Genomic DNA, 17,224 nt, shown 5'->3' on the forward strand with positions numbered 1-17,224 from the left:
GAGAGGGAGCGAGAAAGGTAGACAAATAGAATGCTGTGTATTTGCATTTCATATCATGCATTTCACTGGTAAGGAATTGTAGTTTCTGAAGTGGAACAACTGTGACAAATGCGCAGCCAACTTGTGAGCAGCCAGTTCCCACTAGGAGCAATGTGATAATCATCAGTTAATCTGTTTTATTGATATTGGCTGAAGGATCAATATTGGCCAGGACACTAGGGATAACTTCCCTGCTCTTCTTCAAAATAGTGCCATGGGATGTTTTATGTCTACCTGAGAAGAGAGACTGAGCTTTGGTTTAATGTTTCGTCTGAAATACAGCATCCCCAACAGTGCAGCAATCTCTCAGCAACACTAAGTGTCAGCCTGGATTGTGTGTTCAGGTTTCTAATGGGACTTGAACCCAGGATCTTCTGTCTCAGAGGTGAGCACAGTCACTGCCTGTGTGATACTGTGATGTGGGATCTCAAACTCGCAACCCATGATTTCCCACTTGTTAAAGTTATTGTCAGAATGCAACAGGCCATGGCCGGATTTTAACCCGGCAGCAGGTTTGGAGGCTGGGGGACATTTAACCTGGTCTGCGGGTGCAGGATGGTGACACCTCCACATTCTCCCAAATAGGTTTGGCATGGGAAGGCTCCTGGGCACTAACTGAGGCCATTCAGTGGGTAATTAATGCCCATTTAAGGGCCTCATCCTGCCACTGCAGGTATTTAACCAGCAGTGGGTGGGGGCATCACCACATAGGAAACCTGGACAGCAAAACCCTGTTAGGCTTGTACATGGGCTCCTGGGAGAGTCTCTCATTCAAAGCTACTTAGGGCTGAATCTGCGGCTCACCCAGTCGGCTGCACGCCCGCCAAACAGCCTAAGGCCTGTTAAGGCCATTAGTTAACTAATTAACCTTATTGAGAAAACTGCCCGTCCAACCTTAAGGTTGGCGGGCAGGTGAAGAGCCCAGACGGCCTTCGTATTTTTCATGGAATCTCATCCACGGGCGGGATGAGGTTTCATGAAGGGTTTATAAATTAAATAAATGTTTTCATTAAAGTTCATTGACATGTCCCAGCCCATGTGACACTGTCACATGAGGGGACATGTCTTAAATTTTTTATTTTCTTTATTAAAATTTTTAAAACTTTAAATTAATCTCCCTGAGGCACCTCTGTCACGTGTCACGCTGGGTCGGCCTTAATTGGCCTGCCCGTGTAAAATGGCGGCGTGGACCTGATCGGGGGCACCGATCAGGTCCACGCCCACCTGCACCCACCCCCGCACAACCCCCCCAACAGGAGGAAAATTCTCTCCTAAGGATCTGATCAAGGAAGGTGAGGGGGGAGCTGTTGAGGGCCTTTCTTCAGACCCCTACCCACTCCTGCCAGCGACCCACTCTCCGCGGCCTCCACCTCCCCACCCCAACATTTACCTGCAGCCTGGGTCCCTCAGCAATCCTAGGCCTCTGGTGGGTGCATTATCCGCTGATGGCGTCTGTTTGGCCAGGAGCTCCTGGGGGATGAGATTTCCAGAAGGCCACTTACGTTCCTGAGGGCCACTTATTTCCAGCGGGCCTTCCCGAAGGGAGGTGGCTTGGGGTTCCCACTGGTTCTCCAGCTGGAGGGTGAGACCCCCATTGCCAACATTAAATTCCACCCCAGATGCCTGCAATTTCCTGAGATATACTCCACAAGGGCCAACTCCCTCCTTCTTTTCAAATTCTTTGCACTCACTGTTGGGGAATCACAAATATTTCCCAACAAAAGACATCAAATTCAACTCAAGTACATCCCTGTCCCACTGACAGGACAGCCCCAGCAGACGCTGTGACTCTCTTACCCACCTGCATCCTGAGGTCATCGAATTATTTCTAAGTAAAATTATTCACTGATATTTCATATTTAAAAAAAACACTCTCCCTATCAGAACTGTGGATGATTAAACTAACACATTTTATCAATTAAACTGCACGGTTCCTTTAATATAAAGCAGCACACAATGGTTTTCAGTTGAGTTATACTTAATTTTGGAGATAACTATAACTTATCCACTAACATTGATTCTGACCTTAATTAATAGCCCTTCTTCTGTGCCAAGGAATAGGACAATCCTGCCTTGTACAACACTGGCTGACACAGACATTAGTCCAGGGTGTTCAAACACTGATGTGCTGTGGATTGGATTTAAGTCTTCATTGGATTCCTAAAATAGTGATAAAAATATGTCACAAAAATACCATAAAGTAAAAGTTGCTTAATGCTAGGAATATTCTTACTTCATTCGAATCAGACACAATTTGAAATGCCCAAGGTAAATCCTAGGAAATCAACTGCATAACAACTCTCTCCCTACTTTTCACTCTCCATTTCCCCTTTTGTCTCTGTTCCCATTTCTACTTCTGTATCTCACTGTCTTTGTTTCTCTTCCTCTCTGTTCCTGTCTCTCATGCTGACTCTCTCCCTTTGTCTATCTCTTTCTTTTGCTCCTGTATTTCTCAACATCTATGTCTCTCTTTACCTTCCAATCTCTATGCCTCTATGTGGCTCTCTCTGTGCATCGTTTTCTCTCTCTCTTTCTGTCCCTCTTCCTCTTTCACTTGTTCTGTCACTCTGTTTTCTAGAGAGAGAGAGAGAGATACAAAAAGACAATCTCTGACCAGGAGTTTTGAATCCTCCTGACATATGCATGTTGTATGGTTAGAACATTACCGATGCAAGTTGCAGGAGGAGAGAAGGGAGTCACACAGAGTAGCCATAGACCAGTTAGTCTATTGTCAACTGTGGACAAACTTTTAAAATCCAGAAATCAAAATCAAATTAGTGAGCATTGAGAAAAATATGGGTTAATCATGGACAGCTGGCATAGGTTGGACAGAAGGTAGTCTTGTATGACAAAATTTAAGGATTTTATTTGAAGAGTTGACTGTTTTGGAGAGTGGATTAATAAAATGAATTCAGCAGGTGTGGTAAACAGGAATTGTCCAAAAACATTTAATAAGGTTTCTCACAAGATGCTTGTTAGAAAAATTCAGGCACGTTATCAGAGCAGATATGGACATGCAGATAGGAAATTGCAGCACTCCACTTTTCACAGCCTGCCAACTTGCAAATGCCCCCTTTATGCCTGTTTGCTTCCTGTCTGTTAATCAATCCTCTATCCATGCTACTATATTATTCCCAACTCCATGCCTTGCCAATTAACCTTTCGTGTGGCACCTTACCAAATATCTTTTGGAAATCCAAGCATAAACATCTACTGGTTCCCCTTTATCTACCCTATTAAGTTGCATCTCAATACATTTGTCAAACATGATTTCCCTTTCGTATAACCTTGTTGACTTTGTCTGATCATACGGCAATTTTCTAAGATAATAGATTCCAGCACTTTCCCATTGATGGATGTCAGGCTAACTGGTCTGTAGTTCCCTGTTTTCTCTCTCCCTCCTTTCTTGAATAGCAGGTTACATTTGCTAACTTCCAATTGGCTGGGACAATTCCAGGATCTAGAGAATTTTGGAAAATCATAGCTAGTGCGTCCACCATCTAAGCAGCTACCTCTTTTAGAATCCTAGGATGTAGGCCATCAGGTCCTGGATTTGTCTGACTTTAGTCCCTCTGTTTTTAGTCCCTCCAGTACTTCTTCTCTGCAGATATAAATTATCTTAATTCCTCATCATTTTAGCACCTTTTCAAGTCCTTTTCAAACATTTTTAAAAAACAATTACAGACTCCACATAATAAAAACAGAAAATGCTGGAAAATCTCAGCAGGTGTGGCAGCATCTGTGGAGAGAGAAACAGGGTTAATGGCCAGGATTTTCTGTGCCCACTGCCGTTGGGCATGTTCAGTGTGGTGAGCGGACAATATGGCGAGAAGGCCAAAAATCAGTTTCACAATGTCGTGAAACCAGTTTCTGATCGTCCGCTCCTCCCGCTGATGGCATTTCCCACCATCGGACATCGGGAACCTCACTGTAGTACCCCTGCATATCATTATCAGGCCAGCCCACTGGACAATCACGCCAACGAGTTTCACAACAGCATATTAAAGGCATGCACTTGGCGGGCTGCACCTTGAGGGGAACTCGGAGGTGAGTGCACAGTAACATTGCGGAGTGCTCGCCCGGGTCGCCTGCTGGACTTCAAGGTTGAGGCACGTTGGTGGGGGGGGGCCCAAAGGCTGCCCTGAGGTTGAGGCAATTTGGGTGTTGGGGGGCAAGGACTGCCCTGAGGTTGAGGCAATTTGGGGGCTGGGGGGCAAGGACTGCCCTGAGGTTGAGGCAATTTGGGGGCTGGGGGGCAAGGACTACCCTGAGGTTGAGGCAATTTGGGGGTTGGGGGGCAAGGACTGCCCTGAGGTTGAGGCAATTTGGGGGCTGGGGGGCAAGGACTGCCCTGAGGTTGAGGCAATTTGGGGGTTGGGGGGGCAAGGTGTGCCCTGTGGTTGAGGTGACTTGGGGGTTGGGGGGAAATGGCTGCCCCGCTGTTGGAAGGTAGGGCACAAGCACGTGAGGGCTAGGGGGGGTGAATTTGGGCGATGGAAGTGGCCATGTATAAAGTGACCATTCCCCTGCAGCTGAGAGAGTTCACACACAGCCACATTGATAGGATTGAAGATGGGCCTCTAGCTTCTCTGTCCACTCAAGCAACGCAGAGGCCTCAAATTGCCACCAAGTGTTCCAGAGCTTTTCACCCCTCGGGCACAGGCTGCAAACTAATGAGCGTTTTAGTGGACTACTGCAGATCAGTTGTACGACTGCACACATTGTACAATCTCCTTGCTAAAGCTAGTCATGGAGCAGCCATTCAGGTTTGAACTAGTCTCCCCCATGGTTCAAGCTAACAGTGCAGCCTTGCAGTGCAGGTTAGGAGAATGCCTGCATCTGAGCTGAGAGCACAGCATGCAGTCCAGTGGGCAAAGCTGCCACTAATCGGTCAGGTGGAGTGGAATGGAGATGGTTGGGGTTTCGGGCAGTGTTTGTGTCACTCAAATGTGAAACCTTGGTCCCTGCAAAAGATAAAGGCAGGTGCCTCAGACCAGGGCTTCTTCCCTGTGCTTTGTGCAGTCTTCCTAGCACATTGATGTTAGCCTTCACTAACACTGGACTCATCGGTCATGCCTGCACCTCGATGGGGCTTATCATTGCTGCCAGAATGTCCTGGGCCGGCGGCACAGAGTTCTGCCATTCTCTCTGTGCTCTCAGCCCCTTTGAGGTGTGGCTGGCCCCTCATCTCATCAACATCTGTGTCCGGTGACAGTGTGATCCTGAAAGGTTCAGCTCACGAAGGATACCATAGGATCAGGAGAAGTTAAAGTTTCCCTGCTGCATCTCCATGATATGACCCTGTTCACAGAGCGCAAGTGAGCTGCCATCAGCCAGACAGGAGTCAGACATTCACATAAACTATATGAGAATCTATGGGGTGTCCCCACTGCATCTCGTCATCACCCTCCTGGAATGTAGGGACTAGGGGCATCCGCTGCGTCTCCATGACAGGAGCCTTATCACAGAGGGTACGTGCACTGCCATCAGCCAGACTGGAGTCAAACTTTCAGAGATGCAATGTTAGGATCTATGGTGTCTCCTCACTGCATGTCATCATCATCCTCCACAAATCTAGCACTGTGAGGACCTCCCATGTGCGCCTGCCTCGCCTGGCCAGTGCAATTGCCTCATCGACATCATCCCCATCTTCGAGGATCTCAGCACCCTCATCCCCATCGACGTCCTCCTCATTGAAGGAGACATGCAGCTCCTTCATCTCCTCCTCAGCCAGCTCCTCCACCCATTGCAGCACCAGGTTGTTATGGGCACAGCAGACGCTGACAATGCGTTGCATCCTCTATTGACGGTATTGCAGGGCTCCACCAGACTGGCCCAGGCACCGGAACCTTATTTTCAACATCCCAATGGTTTGCTCCACCAAAGTGCGAGTTGCAGCATGAGCCTCGTTGTACCTTCTTTGCTGCAGTCTGAGGCTGCCACATGGGTGTCATCAGTCACGTCCTCTGTGGGTAACTCTTGTCCCCAAGGAGCCATCCCTACTGCCTCTGTGGACCCTGGAAGATGTCAGGGACCTGAGACTTACCGAGAATGTCGGAGTTGCGGATACTCTAGAACGAGAGGCCATAGTTTTAGGCTAAGGGGTGGTAGATTTAAATCAGAAATGAGGAGGAATTACCTTTCTCAAAGGGTCATGAATCTTTGGAATTCACTACCTCAGAGTGCAGTGGATGCCAGGACGCTGAATAAATTTGAGGAGGAGATAGGCAGATTTTTAATTAGTAACAGATTGAAAAGTTATGGGGAGAGGGGAGGAAATTGGAGTTGAGGCCGAAATGAGATCAGCCATGATTGTGATGAATGGCAGAACAGGCTCAAGGGGCTGAATTGCCTACTCCTGCTCTTAGTTCTTATGTTTTTATGTACTCCCTGGAAATTCTTACTAGTTATTCTCTAATCATTGCTCCAGTCCCCCTGCACATTCTCACCTCCACCACCTTTTGTTAATGCTGATGCTAAATTTTAACATATGTCTCCCATAACTTCATCCTCCACAATTACACTCTCTCCTTCATCCTGAATGGTTTGCTTCTCTCTAACTATCCTTGTACATTTTATTTGCTTAGAAAATAAATGTACTACTTCCTTTTACATTATACACTAATATTTCATTATATTCCAATTAAACCGTGCTTGTAATCTCCCTATTCAGACCCCAAATACATTTCCTATTTCACTCACCATAATCTGTCATATTATCAGTCACAAGCCTCCCTTCAGAAAGAACTTTTATTTATTCAGCTCTCATTAAGACCTCTAAAAACATTGTAATGTAAGAAACATGGCAGCCAATTTGCACACAGCAAGATCCCACAAACAGCAATGTGACATTGACCAGATAATCTGTTTTTAGTGTTTTTGATTAAGGGGTAAATATTGATCAGGACGACTGGGAAGAACTCTCCCTGCTCTTCTTCAAGTTGTGCTTTGGCCAGCCAACTCAGAAGGCAGACAAAGGCTCAGTTGAACAGCTCATCTGAAAGATGGCAGTCTCAAAAGTACAGCACTCTCTCAGTGTTGTGTAACTATATTGGCAGCTACATCCAGTAAAGTAATACACAACACACATTCATAAGAAAAAGGACACTGTGTCATGTCTTTCTCTTCACCATTTCCAAAAGCAATCAATCCTTGAGCAGGCATCCTCAGGAAACACTGAAACAAATGATCATCAGCTACACAAACAATCGTATCTGTGCTGTTTCTGATAAATATGCACCAAAACTAAAAGCTGAACAATATATTGGCATTGCACTTACGATCCCTGTGGCTCAGAAAAGACAAATTCTCAACTCCTTAAACATGCATAAACCACACTGGACGCACTTGAGAAAACAAACCAATAAAGCAGACGGAAAAGCCCTTCCCATTGGAGAATTCACTGAGTTAAACCAAACACAAATACACCAAACTGGTCCAAGACTGAATAAACTGTGGTAAACGTGGATACACAGACATATTGGAATTCCACAGCAGCAAAGAGCAGGACAATGAAAATACAGTTATTAAAACCCAGAAACAAAACTAAAATTTATGCAACCAGAAAGAATGAAGAAAAACACAGAAATGTAATTCAGGGAACTCAGGAAACAGTGACATGTTACATCAAACAAGTTATGAGTCAACGGATAGTAATTAAAGCTTCGAATGTCTTTATGGGTTGGTGGTTTAATTTGCCGTTGTCGGTTTGAAATCTTCACTTGCCAAATCACCTTACAATCAGAAGGCAAGAAGTGCAAGGGAGGATTATGTCAAAGTTTGTCTACAAATCTCCACTTAGAATGTCACGGCAATTGAAAATTCATTTATAAAATTAAGGAGGTCAAACATCTCTCAGTAAACTACTCCCAGCAACAAAAACACAGGGTAAATGCAAAATACTGTGGATGCTGGAAATCTGAAGCAAAAATAAAAAATGCTGGAAAAACTCAGCAGGTCTGACAGCATCCGTGGACAGAAGGACAGAGTTAACGTTTTGAGTCCATATGACTCTTCATCTGAACTGAAAAAAACAGGTTTTGACCAGTTACTTCCTATGTGAGATTCCTGGCAGTTTAAATGTAACATCTTTGGGTTTAAAGTCTATGAGCGTAAAACATTTGCAATAACCACCAATTTAGCAGCCAGAGGCCTGAGCCCCATCTGAACATGGCTCCTGATCACTGGTAAATTGCTTGGTGTTTAGGAAGTCCTAGTGATTGCCTGAAAGAAAACCAGGTCTAATACTAATATTGAAATAAGGTCCCAGCATTCATTTCTGACGCAGATTCCCAAATTTGATGCTGTAGGTGAAGTTTGAGATGCGGAAGCATCATCTGGTATTTCTGTGTCTTGAGGAGCCTAATGACCAGTCCTTACAGGGATCACTGAAAGTCCTTAAAAAGACCCAAAAACTTAAAACGTTTTTAGCATTTCTGATAATGAAATGGGTTTGCTATTATTTTCCCAACTCAGCAAAGTTTCTCCCTCAATGCTCCCTAAAGAAGGAATCGCTCACTGCTCCTACAGCCATCATTTCTTTTAAATTCAGCTGGGGTTTCACCAGTTCTCTGTCCATCTCCCTTCCACACCCTCACATTCGCGCCTGACTCTCAGTCATGGATAATGCATGCTCTAACCACACATTTCTCATCTTATACTTCACTCTGTTATTCAGCTGGCTCTCATGACAGAGAAGATCCTTATCCAAGGTGACATTCCTCTCCCACAGACAACTCTCAACATCAACAACAATAATTTTGAGCATCCCATGGAGCATCACAGGAGTGTGAGCAAACAAAAATTTATTATTATGATTTTAATAATTCATTTCTTTTCATAATTGTTTCACCAGTTTGCTGACTGTATCCTCCAACTGGTTAACAAGAGCATCAACAACTTTCATTTATATAGTGCCATTAATGCAGTAAACCATCCCAAGGTGTTTCACAGCAGCAATATCAAATAATATTTTCACTGAGCCACATAAGTTATTAAGTCATGTTGGTCAAACTTGGTTAAAGACGTAGATTTTAAAGTGAATCCTAAAGGAGAAGAGAACGACAGGGATGAGGAGACATTGGGAGAGGAAATTCCAGAGCTTTGGGATAAGGCAGTTGAAGGGACAGCATCAATGTTGGGGCAAAGAGAATTGGGGATGCAGAAGAAGCCAGAATTGGAAGAGTGCAGATGTGTTGGAGGGTTGTAGGATTGTAGGAGATTACAGAGGTTGGGATGGGCATTCTGAACCAGGAGCCAGTGTAGGTCAGCAAGCACAGGGGTGATGGGTGAACGGGACTTGGTGGGGGTTAGGATACAGGCAGCAGAGTTTTGGGTGAATTGACATTTACAGAGGATGGAAGATGAGAAGCCGGTCAATAGGGTGTTGGAATAGTTGAGTCTGAAGGTAACAAAGGCATGGATCAAGCTTTCATCAGGACATGAGCTGCTGTACGCAGGGAAATGGACGATATTACTGTGGTAAATTTCCACAAAAGACATCCAAGTGACACTACATATGGGGAAATGACAATAAGGCACAAAATAGAATTCCCTGAGGTCTAATGGTAGAACGCTGGTATTAATTAGTGTGGGTAGCCTATAGATTAAATCAGATCCATTGGAGAGACAGATACTGATGGAGCCATCAATCATTTCCTCTTCATCTCTTTTGCTTCTTCCCTGTTAACTTATCTGATTTTCTTCAAGCTGTATCAAAGTCCCTAAATAAGCAGGTGACAAAATTCAGATAACTGATTAGATGCCAGATAAAATGGGTTGTATTTAGCATCACAACCTGATAAAATGTAAGGGTCCCAAACCAAAACAAGGCAATGTAATCCCTGTTAATGATGATGGTTGAATTCCCCTGCTCTTCTTAATAATACTAATGGAAAATAAGGAGATGGCAGTAACATCCCAGAAAGAGGTGTAAACAACAGGCCAGTTAGCTTAACATCTGCCATAGGGAAAATGCTAGAAGCTATTATTAAAGCCATTACAACAGGACACTTAGAAAAGTTCAAGGCAATCACGCGGAGTCAACATGGTTTTGGGAAATCATGTTTAACAAATTGATTGGAGTTCTTTGAAGGAGTAACATGTGCAGTGGAAAAAGGGGTGGATGTAGTGTACTTAGATTTCCAGAAGGCATTTGATAAAGTGCCATATCAAAGGTTATTGTGGAAAATAAAAGCTCATGGTGTAGGGGGTAACATATTGGCATGGATAGAAGATTGGTTGGCTAACAGGAAGCAGAGGGTAGGCATAAATGGGTCATTTTCTGGCAAGATATAATGAGTGGTGTGCCACAGGGATCAGTGCTGGGGTCTCAGCTTTTCATAAATTATATAAATTACTTGGATGAAGGGACCCGAAGGTATTGTTGCTAAATTTGCTGATGACACAAAGATAGGTAAAGTGAGTTGTGAAGAGGACATAAGGAGGTTACAAAGGCATACAGTTAGGTTAAGTGAGTTAAGATCTGGCAAATGGAGTATAATGTGGGTAAATATGAAATTGTCCATTTTGGCAGGAAGAATAAAAAGGAAGCATATTATCTAAATGGTGAGAGATTGCAGAGCTCTGACATGCAGAGGGATCTGGATGTCCTAGTGCATGAATTGCAAAAGGTTAGTATACAAGTACAGCAAGTAATTAGGAAAGCTAATAGAATGTTATTGTTTATTGCGAGGGGAATTGAATACAAAAGTAGGGAGGTTATGCTTCAGATTCACAGGGCACTGGTGAGATCATTTCTGGGGTACTATGTACAGTATTGGTTTCCTTATTTAAGGAAGGATGTAAATGTGGTGGAAGCAGTTCAGAGAAGGTTTACTAGACTAATAACTGGAATTGACAGATTGTCATATGAGGAAAGGTTGGACAAGCTAGAGTTGTATGCACTGGAATTCAGAAGATTAAGAGGCGACTTGATTGAAACAGATAAGATACTGAGGGGTCTTGACAGGGTGGATGTGGAAAGGATGTTTCCTCTTGTGGGAGAATCTAGAATGAGGGGTCACTGTTTAAAAATAAGGAATTGCTCATTTAAGACAGAGATGAGGAGAATTTTTTTCCTCTCAGAGGGTTGTGAGTCTTAGGAACTCTCTTCCTCAAAAGGCGGTGGAAGCAGGGTCTTTGAATATTTTTAAGGCAGAGCTAGATAGATTCTTGATAAGTGAGGTGGTGAAAAGCTATCAGGGGTAGGCAGGAATGTGGAGTTGAGGTCACAATCAGTTCAACCATGATCTGATTGAATGGCGAAGCAGGCTCGAGGGGCTGAATGGTCTTTCCCTGCTCTTAATTCAAATAGTGCTGTGGGATATTTTATATCCACCTGGAGTATAGTCTGGGCCTCAGTTTAAAGTCCCGTCCAAAAGACAGCACCATTGACAGTGTAGCACTCTCTCACCACTGCTGTGGATAATCGGCCTTGACATTGAATACAGTCTTTGGATGGAATTTAAATCCCCATGACCTTCTAACTCAGAGGCGAACACTGTCACTGTCAGAGTGAAGCTGCAGTGGGGAGTAGTGTAAATTCTAGGAAATCAGTGGCCCACAGTGCCACCCTGGAACATGTGAATGATAAACAGGAGGAGCTCCAATGATGGGACCTTGCTGCCCAGCAGAGGGAACCAGTTGAAGTGTTGCCAGCTGTACAAGAGGTAGGAGTGGAGCTGAGACAGTAGTATCATGGAAATAGAAGAGATATTTGAGGAGGAAGTCATGGTGAAATATCAAAGGCAGATGAAGTAGGACAAGGACGAAGGCAAGGAGAGACAGTGAATGCGGGTGATAGTCACACAAGATGGCAACAATGACATTGGACAGGGTTGAAACAATTACCCAAATGAAGTGAGACCCTAACTCTTGGTGAAGCCCAAATTAACAACTGTGAAAAGTGGTTCTAAGTCTCCAGCTAACAATCTCTAACCTTCTCCATCACCTCAGCATTAAACGATGATAGATTAGTCATTAGACACACTGTCCTCCCTCTTTGGAATTTGCTGTCTCTCCCAGGAAAGTGTTAAGATGATGTCTACCATGGTTAGCAATAGATTAAATTATAGAATAATTCAATTTATTTTTTGAGGAAGTAACATGTGCTGTGGATAAAGGGGAACCGGTGGATGTACTGTACTTAGATTTCCAGAAGGCATTTCATAAAGTGCCACATCAAAGGTTATTGCAGAAAATAAAAGTTCATGGTGTAGGGGGTAAAGTATTGGCATGGATAGAAGATTGGCTGGCTAACAGGAAGCAGAGAGTATGCATAAATGGGTCTTTTTCAGGTTGGCAAGATGTAATGAGTGGTGTCCCACAGGGATCAGTGCTGGGACCTTAACTGTTTATAATTGATATAAGTGACTTGGGTGAAGGGATGGAAGGGACGGTTGCCAAATTTGCTGATGACACAAAGATAGGTAGGAAAGTAATTTGTGAAGAGGACATAAAGAGGCTACAAAAAGATACAGACAGGGTGTGAGTGGATAAAGATCTGGCAAATGGAGTATTATGTGGAAAAATGTGAAATTGTCCATTTTGGCAGGAAGAATAAAAGAGTGACATATTATCTAAATGATGAGAGATTGCAGAGCTCTGAGATGCAGAGTGTCCTAGTGGAGGAATCACAAAAGGGTAGTATGCAGGCACAGCGAGTACTCAGGAAAGCTATTAGAATGCTTTTGTTTATTGTGAGGGGAATTGAATACAAAAGTAGGGAGGTTATGCTTCGGTTGTACAGGGCACTGGTGAGACTATATCCGGAATGCTGCATATAGTATTGGTCACCTTATTTAAGGAAGGTTGTGAATGCATTGGAAGTAGTTCAGAGAAGGTTTACCAGACTGATACCTAGAATGGGCAGATTGTCTTATGATGAAAGGCCGGACAGGTTAGGCTTGTATCCACTGGAGTTTAGAACAGTAAGGGGCATCTTGATCGAAACATATAAGATCCTGAGAGGACTTGACAGGGTGGATGTGGAGAGGATGTTTCCTCTTGTGGGAGAATCTAGAATGAGGGGTCACTGTTTAAAAACAAGGGTTTATCCATTTAAAACAGAGGTGAGGCAAATTTTTTTCTCTCAGAGGATTGTGATTCTTTGGAACTCTCTTCCTGAAAAAGTGGTGGAAACAGAGTCTTTGAATATTTTTAAAGCAGAGGTGGGTAGATTCTTGGTAAGCAAGATGGCGATAGGTTATCAGGGATAGGTGGGGTGCAAATTTGAGGTTACTATCAGGTCAGCCATGATCTTATTAAATGGCAGAGCAGGCTCAAGGGGCCGAATGGCCTACCCCTGCTCCTTGTTCATATGTATGTTCGTATGATACTTTGGAAATTATAGCACAGCAATTAAAACTGCACTAAGATAATGTCAAACCATGAGATTGAGTTGCTAATAATTCCGAACCATTAACTGAACCCTGGAAACGGATTGCTGTTGCAAAACTGTGCCGGGTTTGTTATTAATTTGTGAAGCTCCAAAAACTTGGGCCATTCTTAGATGTTGACCCCAATGACCCCATGGCTCGAATATTCTGAGGAGATGCCGCTCCACTCCTACTTTTTCTGCACTGTCATGAAGAGATTAATGTGTATTATGTTATTGGAAATTATTTTTAAAAATAGAGTTTAGTGGTTTCTGTGTCTATGTGTGTGTGTCTTTATTGGATTAAAGCCAGCTGGTCTAGAGGCTTTGATGTATAGAAAGACGTAGGTTTGAAATGGTAATTAGATAAACATGGGGAAGGTTAGAAACATAGGTGTCAAGGGGGCAATTTGCATTTTTAAATAAACCATTCAAAAGAATGGGTGAAATCTTTTTTTTCAGCTTACTAATAAAATTGGTGGAATGAAAGGGTTTTATTGTTAGAAGATGTAATGTTTAAAGCCCAGTGATACAATGGAAAATTTACATTCAAAGGAAAAGGTAGGTAAAAACAGAAAGGAGTTTGTGTGTCTAAGACGGAGGTATTTAAGATCTAACCAGCCGGTATGCCTCCAATTGTGTCTGCAAGGAACCAACTTGCAAGTAACCTCATTTTGAATTTGTAAGGTCAAATGTGCTTTCCCTGGGATCTTTTAAAATCTATGGGATACTGTTGCCTTGGCAGAAATTTAACTGGGAGTGGTTAATTTGGGGATTTATTTAAAAGTTATAATAGTAAGAACTTGTAGCCATGTGTATGTGTTTAAGTTGTTGTTAAATTAATAGATGCTTAATTTAGTTTTATATAAAAAAACCTCTTCAGACTCGGTGGTCTTATTACTACTGAATTCAAGGCCTTCATCTTGAAACATACAAATTGCAAAAATGGGTTATGACAGTTGTTTCAAGTTTCCCTCTGGGATTTGAACAACTCAACCTTTACCATCAGCTGTGCCATAATACCGCCATGCCAGAGCTCTGCCTTTCTGATCCTGGCTTCTCCAGAAATGCCACACATACCTGAAATGAAGCTCGTGGGTCATCAGGGAAAGACAAGCCAAGGCCCCTTTTTACAGGACTAGCTGCTTCATTTTGCTAAGTTTAGTTTAAATGTACCAAACCTTCTTTGAAAAGCTACCGGGGGTAACCGGGTGAAAGGCTAGGGTGGGTTAAGGGGGTCGGGTGGCAGGTGGATAGGGTGGCAGGTGGTAGGGGGCAGGTGGGTGATGTGGATTGGTGGGGAGTCAGGTGGTGGGGGCTCATCAGGTTGGGTTGGGTCTAGTCAGGTCAGGTCTGGGGGGAGAGTCAGAGGGCATTGGGGCGGTCAGGTTGGGTCAGGGGAGGAATTAGGTGGTGGAGGCTAGTCAGGTCAGGTCAGGTCAGGTCAGGGGATTTGGTGAGTCAGGAGCCAGAGGGGAGACTTTTTTGGAGTGTCCTGGGGAGCAGGGGAATTGCCCATTGGAAGTTCAAACTTCCCAGCAATTCCCATGGAGTTGGCATGTTGGGGCTTCGGAAGGGTCCAGTAGCACATCTTCCGGGGTACATCTGATCTCTCTCCATCTAGAGACTAGAAGTTCTGGACCCAAGTCTCTTGCGTGATTAAAAGTCACTCAATAAGGATTTAGCAGGTGATTATTGACCAGATTATTAATACTGAATATGCCGCCTTTAAGTCTTAATGTCCAGTACAGATGGCGAATTGGTTTTAATTAATTACGCCAGGACCAATTTCCACCTCACTATATCACTTACTTTCACAATATGTTGTAAAACTGTTTAAACAAACATTAAATGTTCATGGAATTTAACAATTTCATCCTCTGAATGATGGTTTACCTGCAGCTCTGATGAAAACACAGCTTTTTACTAATTTGGCTTTGCCTTATTCACAATAGTAAATATGAAATATAGTTTAAAGAGTTGTCATTAGAAAGCTTACCACCACGTTTTCAACCTGGAAGTAGTATTTGCTGCCCTTTTTGGATTCATTAAACTGAGTCAGGTTGTAGAAGCAGAGTGGGCTGTATTTGGAACGTCCTGGCTCAGAGAAGATTGAGACCATAAAGGCTTGGGAGGGTGAGAGGGTGATAAGGGCAGAGGACAGGACTTTGAGAGCTTGCTTCTTACCCTGAGGACAGAGCAGGGTGGCTTGAGAGAAGGAAGAAACAGTGGTTGTACGATAATCTTTAATGTCCATCTGGATGATCTCTGCGCTTAAGTTGATGGCATTATGCAAAATATAAATATGTTTCTGCCATTGGAAACCCTGAATGTACTGGAGCTCCACAGCCTGGTGCTTCTGACTGAGCTTGGCAACTGCATTACCAAAGTCTGCCTCAGTGAAGCCCAAAAATGTATCAGCTCCAACATTTCCACTAAGATCCCTTAGAGTGATGGTGTAATCAAAATCCCCCTTGTAACTGCTGTTGTCTCTGCAGGTGGATGGGACAAACCTGCTGGACTTCTCAGTTAATGTGGTGGCCGTCAGCAGGTAATCCATTCTCTGGGCTTTTACCAGAAAAGCAACTGTTGAGGCTTCCATGTAGATAGGGGCAACATTCCAGCGCTGGTCTGACTTGTACTGGCTGATATTATGCAGTTGCCTAACCTCACAGGCCCCCAGTCTCAATGTCCCACAGGTCAGGACTCGATTCTTATTCTCATCCACGACCAGGATCTTGTTCACGTTGGTCTTTTCCTCCCACTTGATGCAGCAGCCCTGCTGTTCCTCACATGGTCCGTCCAGATGAGGTCCCGTCCTTTCAAACACCTCTAGCCCCAAGCTCTGGTTCAGCTGGTACAAGGAGTTCTCGGTGGCTACGAGCACTCTGCCACCTGCACTCACCACAATGTTATTGATGCGGGCCGAAAATTTGAACAAACCCTCAGGGTTAACCTCAATGGCCAAAGCAACCAAAGAATTAAAGAGCAGAAAATAGAGAGAAACATCCTTCACTGGATTCATAGTCCTCTGCACACGCAAACACACACACATACCCAGTGCTGGTTCCAGTCTGCACAGATTGTCTGTAGAACTGGTTTACTGGTTCAAGTGAGAACTTGCATTCCACCCTTTCACTTGCACCCAATATTTTCAGTGTGCTGTGAACTTTCCTTCAGACCTGCTTAAACAGTGCCACTTGCTTCCTTTTCCGTTTTTGTGGCTTCCTGCTCGTCTCTCCAGCACTTCTTCTTGTAAATAGCAATTGCATCAAATTGTACAGACTTGGCAGCAGAGAAACAGGCATTTCAGCTCAGCTGGTCAATGCCTCCGCCCACGATAACTGCCTCGTCACTCTCATGTTATTTCCCTCTATTCCCTTCTCCCTGCATTAAGCCTCCCATTAAACATGTCAGTGCTCTCAGTTTCAGCCACTCGGTGTGGCTACAAGTTTCACATTCTCATTTCTCTCCGTGTAAAGAAAGAATGGAAACATTCATTGCAATTTTAAAGCTGCTCACTTGATTCGATTGATGTGGGTGGGGAGTTGATTGGTGGCTGGGCAGTACCCAGTCCATTCCCCAGTCCATTCCTCAGTTGACTCCCCAGTCAATTCCCCAGTCCATTCCCCAGTCCATTCCTCAGCTTTTGAAAGAGCTGTTTAACTATTCTTACTCCTCTACTCTCTTTCCATAGCTCCACAAATCTCTCCTTTTAAAGTATTTCTCCAATTTCCCATTGAAAGTTATTACTGAATCTGATTCCACTTCTCTTTCAGATAGTGCACTCAAGATCACAACAACTCTGCA

At 43.9% G+C, this 17,224-nt stretch overlaps 1 protein-coding gene across 1 annotated transcript in view; it reads right to left on the reverse strand.

The window, feature by feature from the left end:
- The window catches only part of LOC144687473 (plexin-C1-like), an 83,703-nt gene extending 67,043 nt beyond the window's left edge, over positions 1-16,660 (reverse strand). The window contains exons 1-2 of the mRNA XM_078553679.1: positions 15,414-16,660; positions 2,065-2,199 (exon numbers count right to left, since the gene is read on the reverse strand). Coding sequence (XP_078409805.1) covers positions 2,065-2,199; positions 15,414-16,469 — 1,191 coding nt within the window. The 5' untranslated portion in view covers positions 16,470-16,660. The remainder of the gene's footprint in view (positions 1-2,064; positions 2,200-15,413) is intronic.
- Positions 16,661-17,224: the final 564 nt, after the last annotated feature.

This window comes from Cetorhinus maximus, chromosome 12 (genome assembly GCF_964194155.1).
Source record: "Cetorhinus maximus chromosome 12, sCetMax3.hap1.1, whole genome shotgun sequence".
NCBI lineage: Eukaryota > Metazoa > Chordata > Chondrichthyes > Lamniformes > Cetorhinidae > Cetorhinus > Cetorhinus maximus.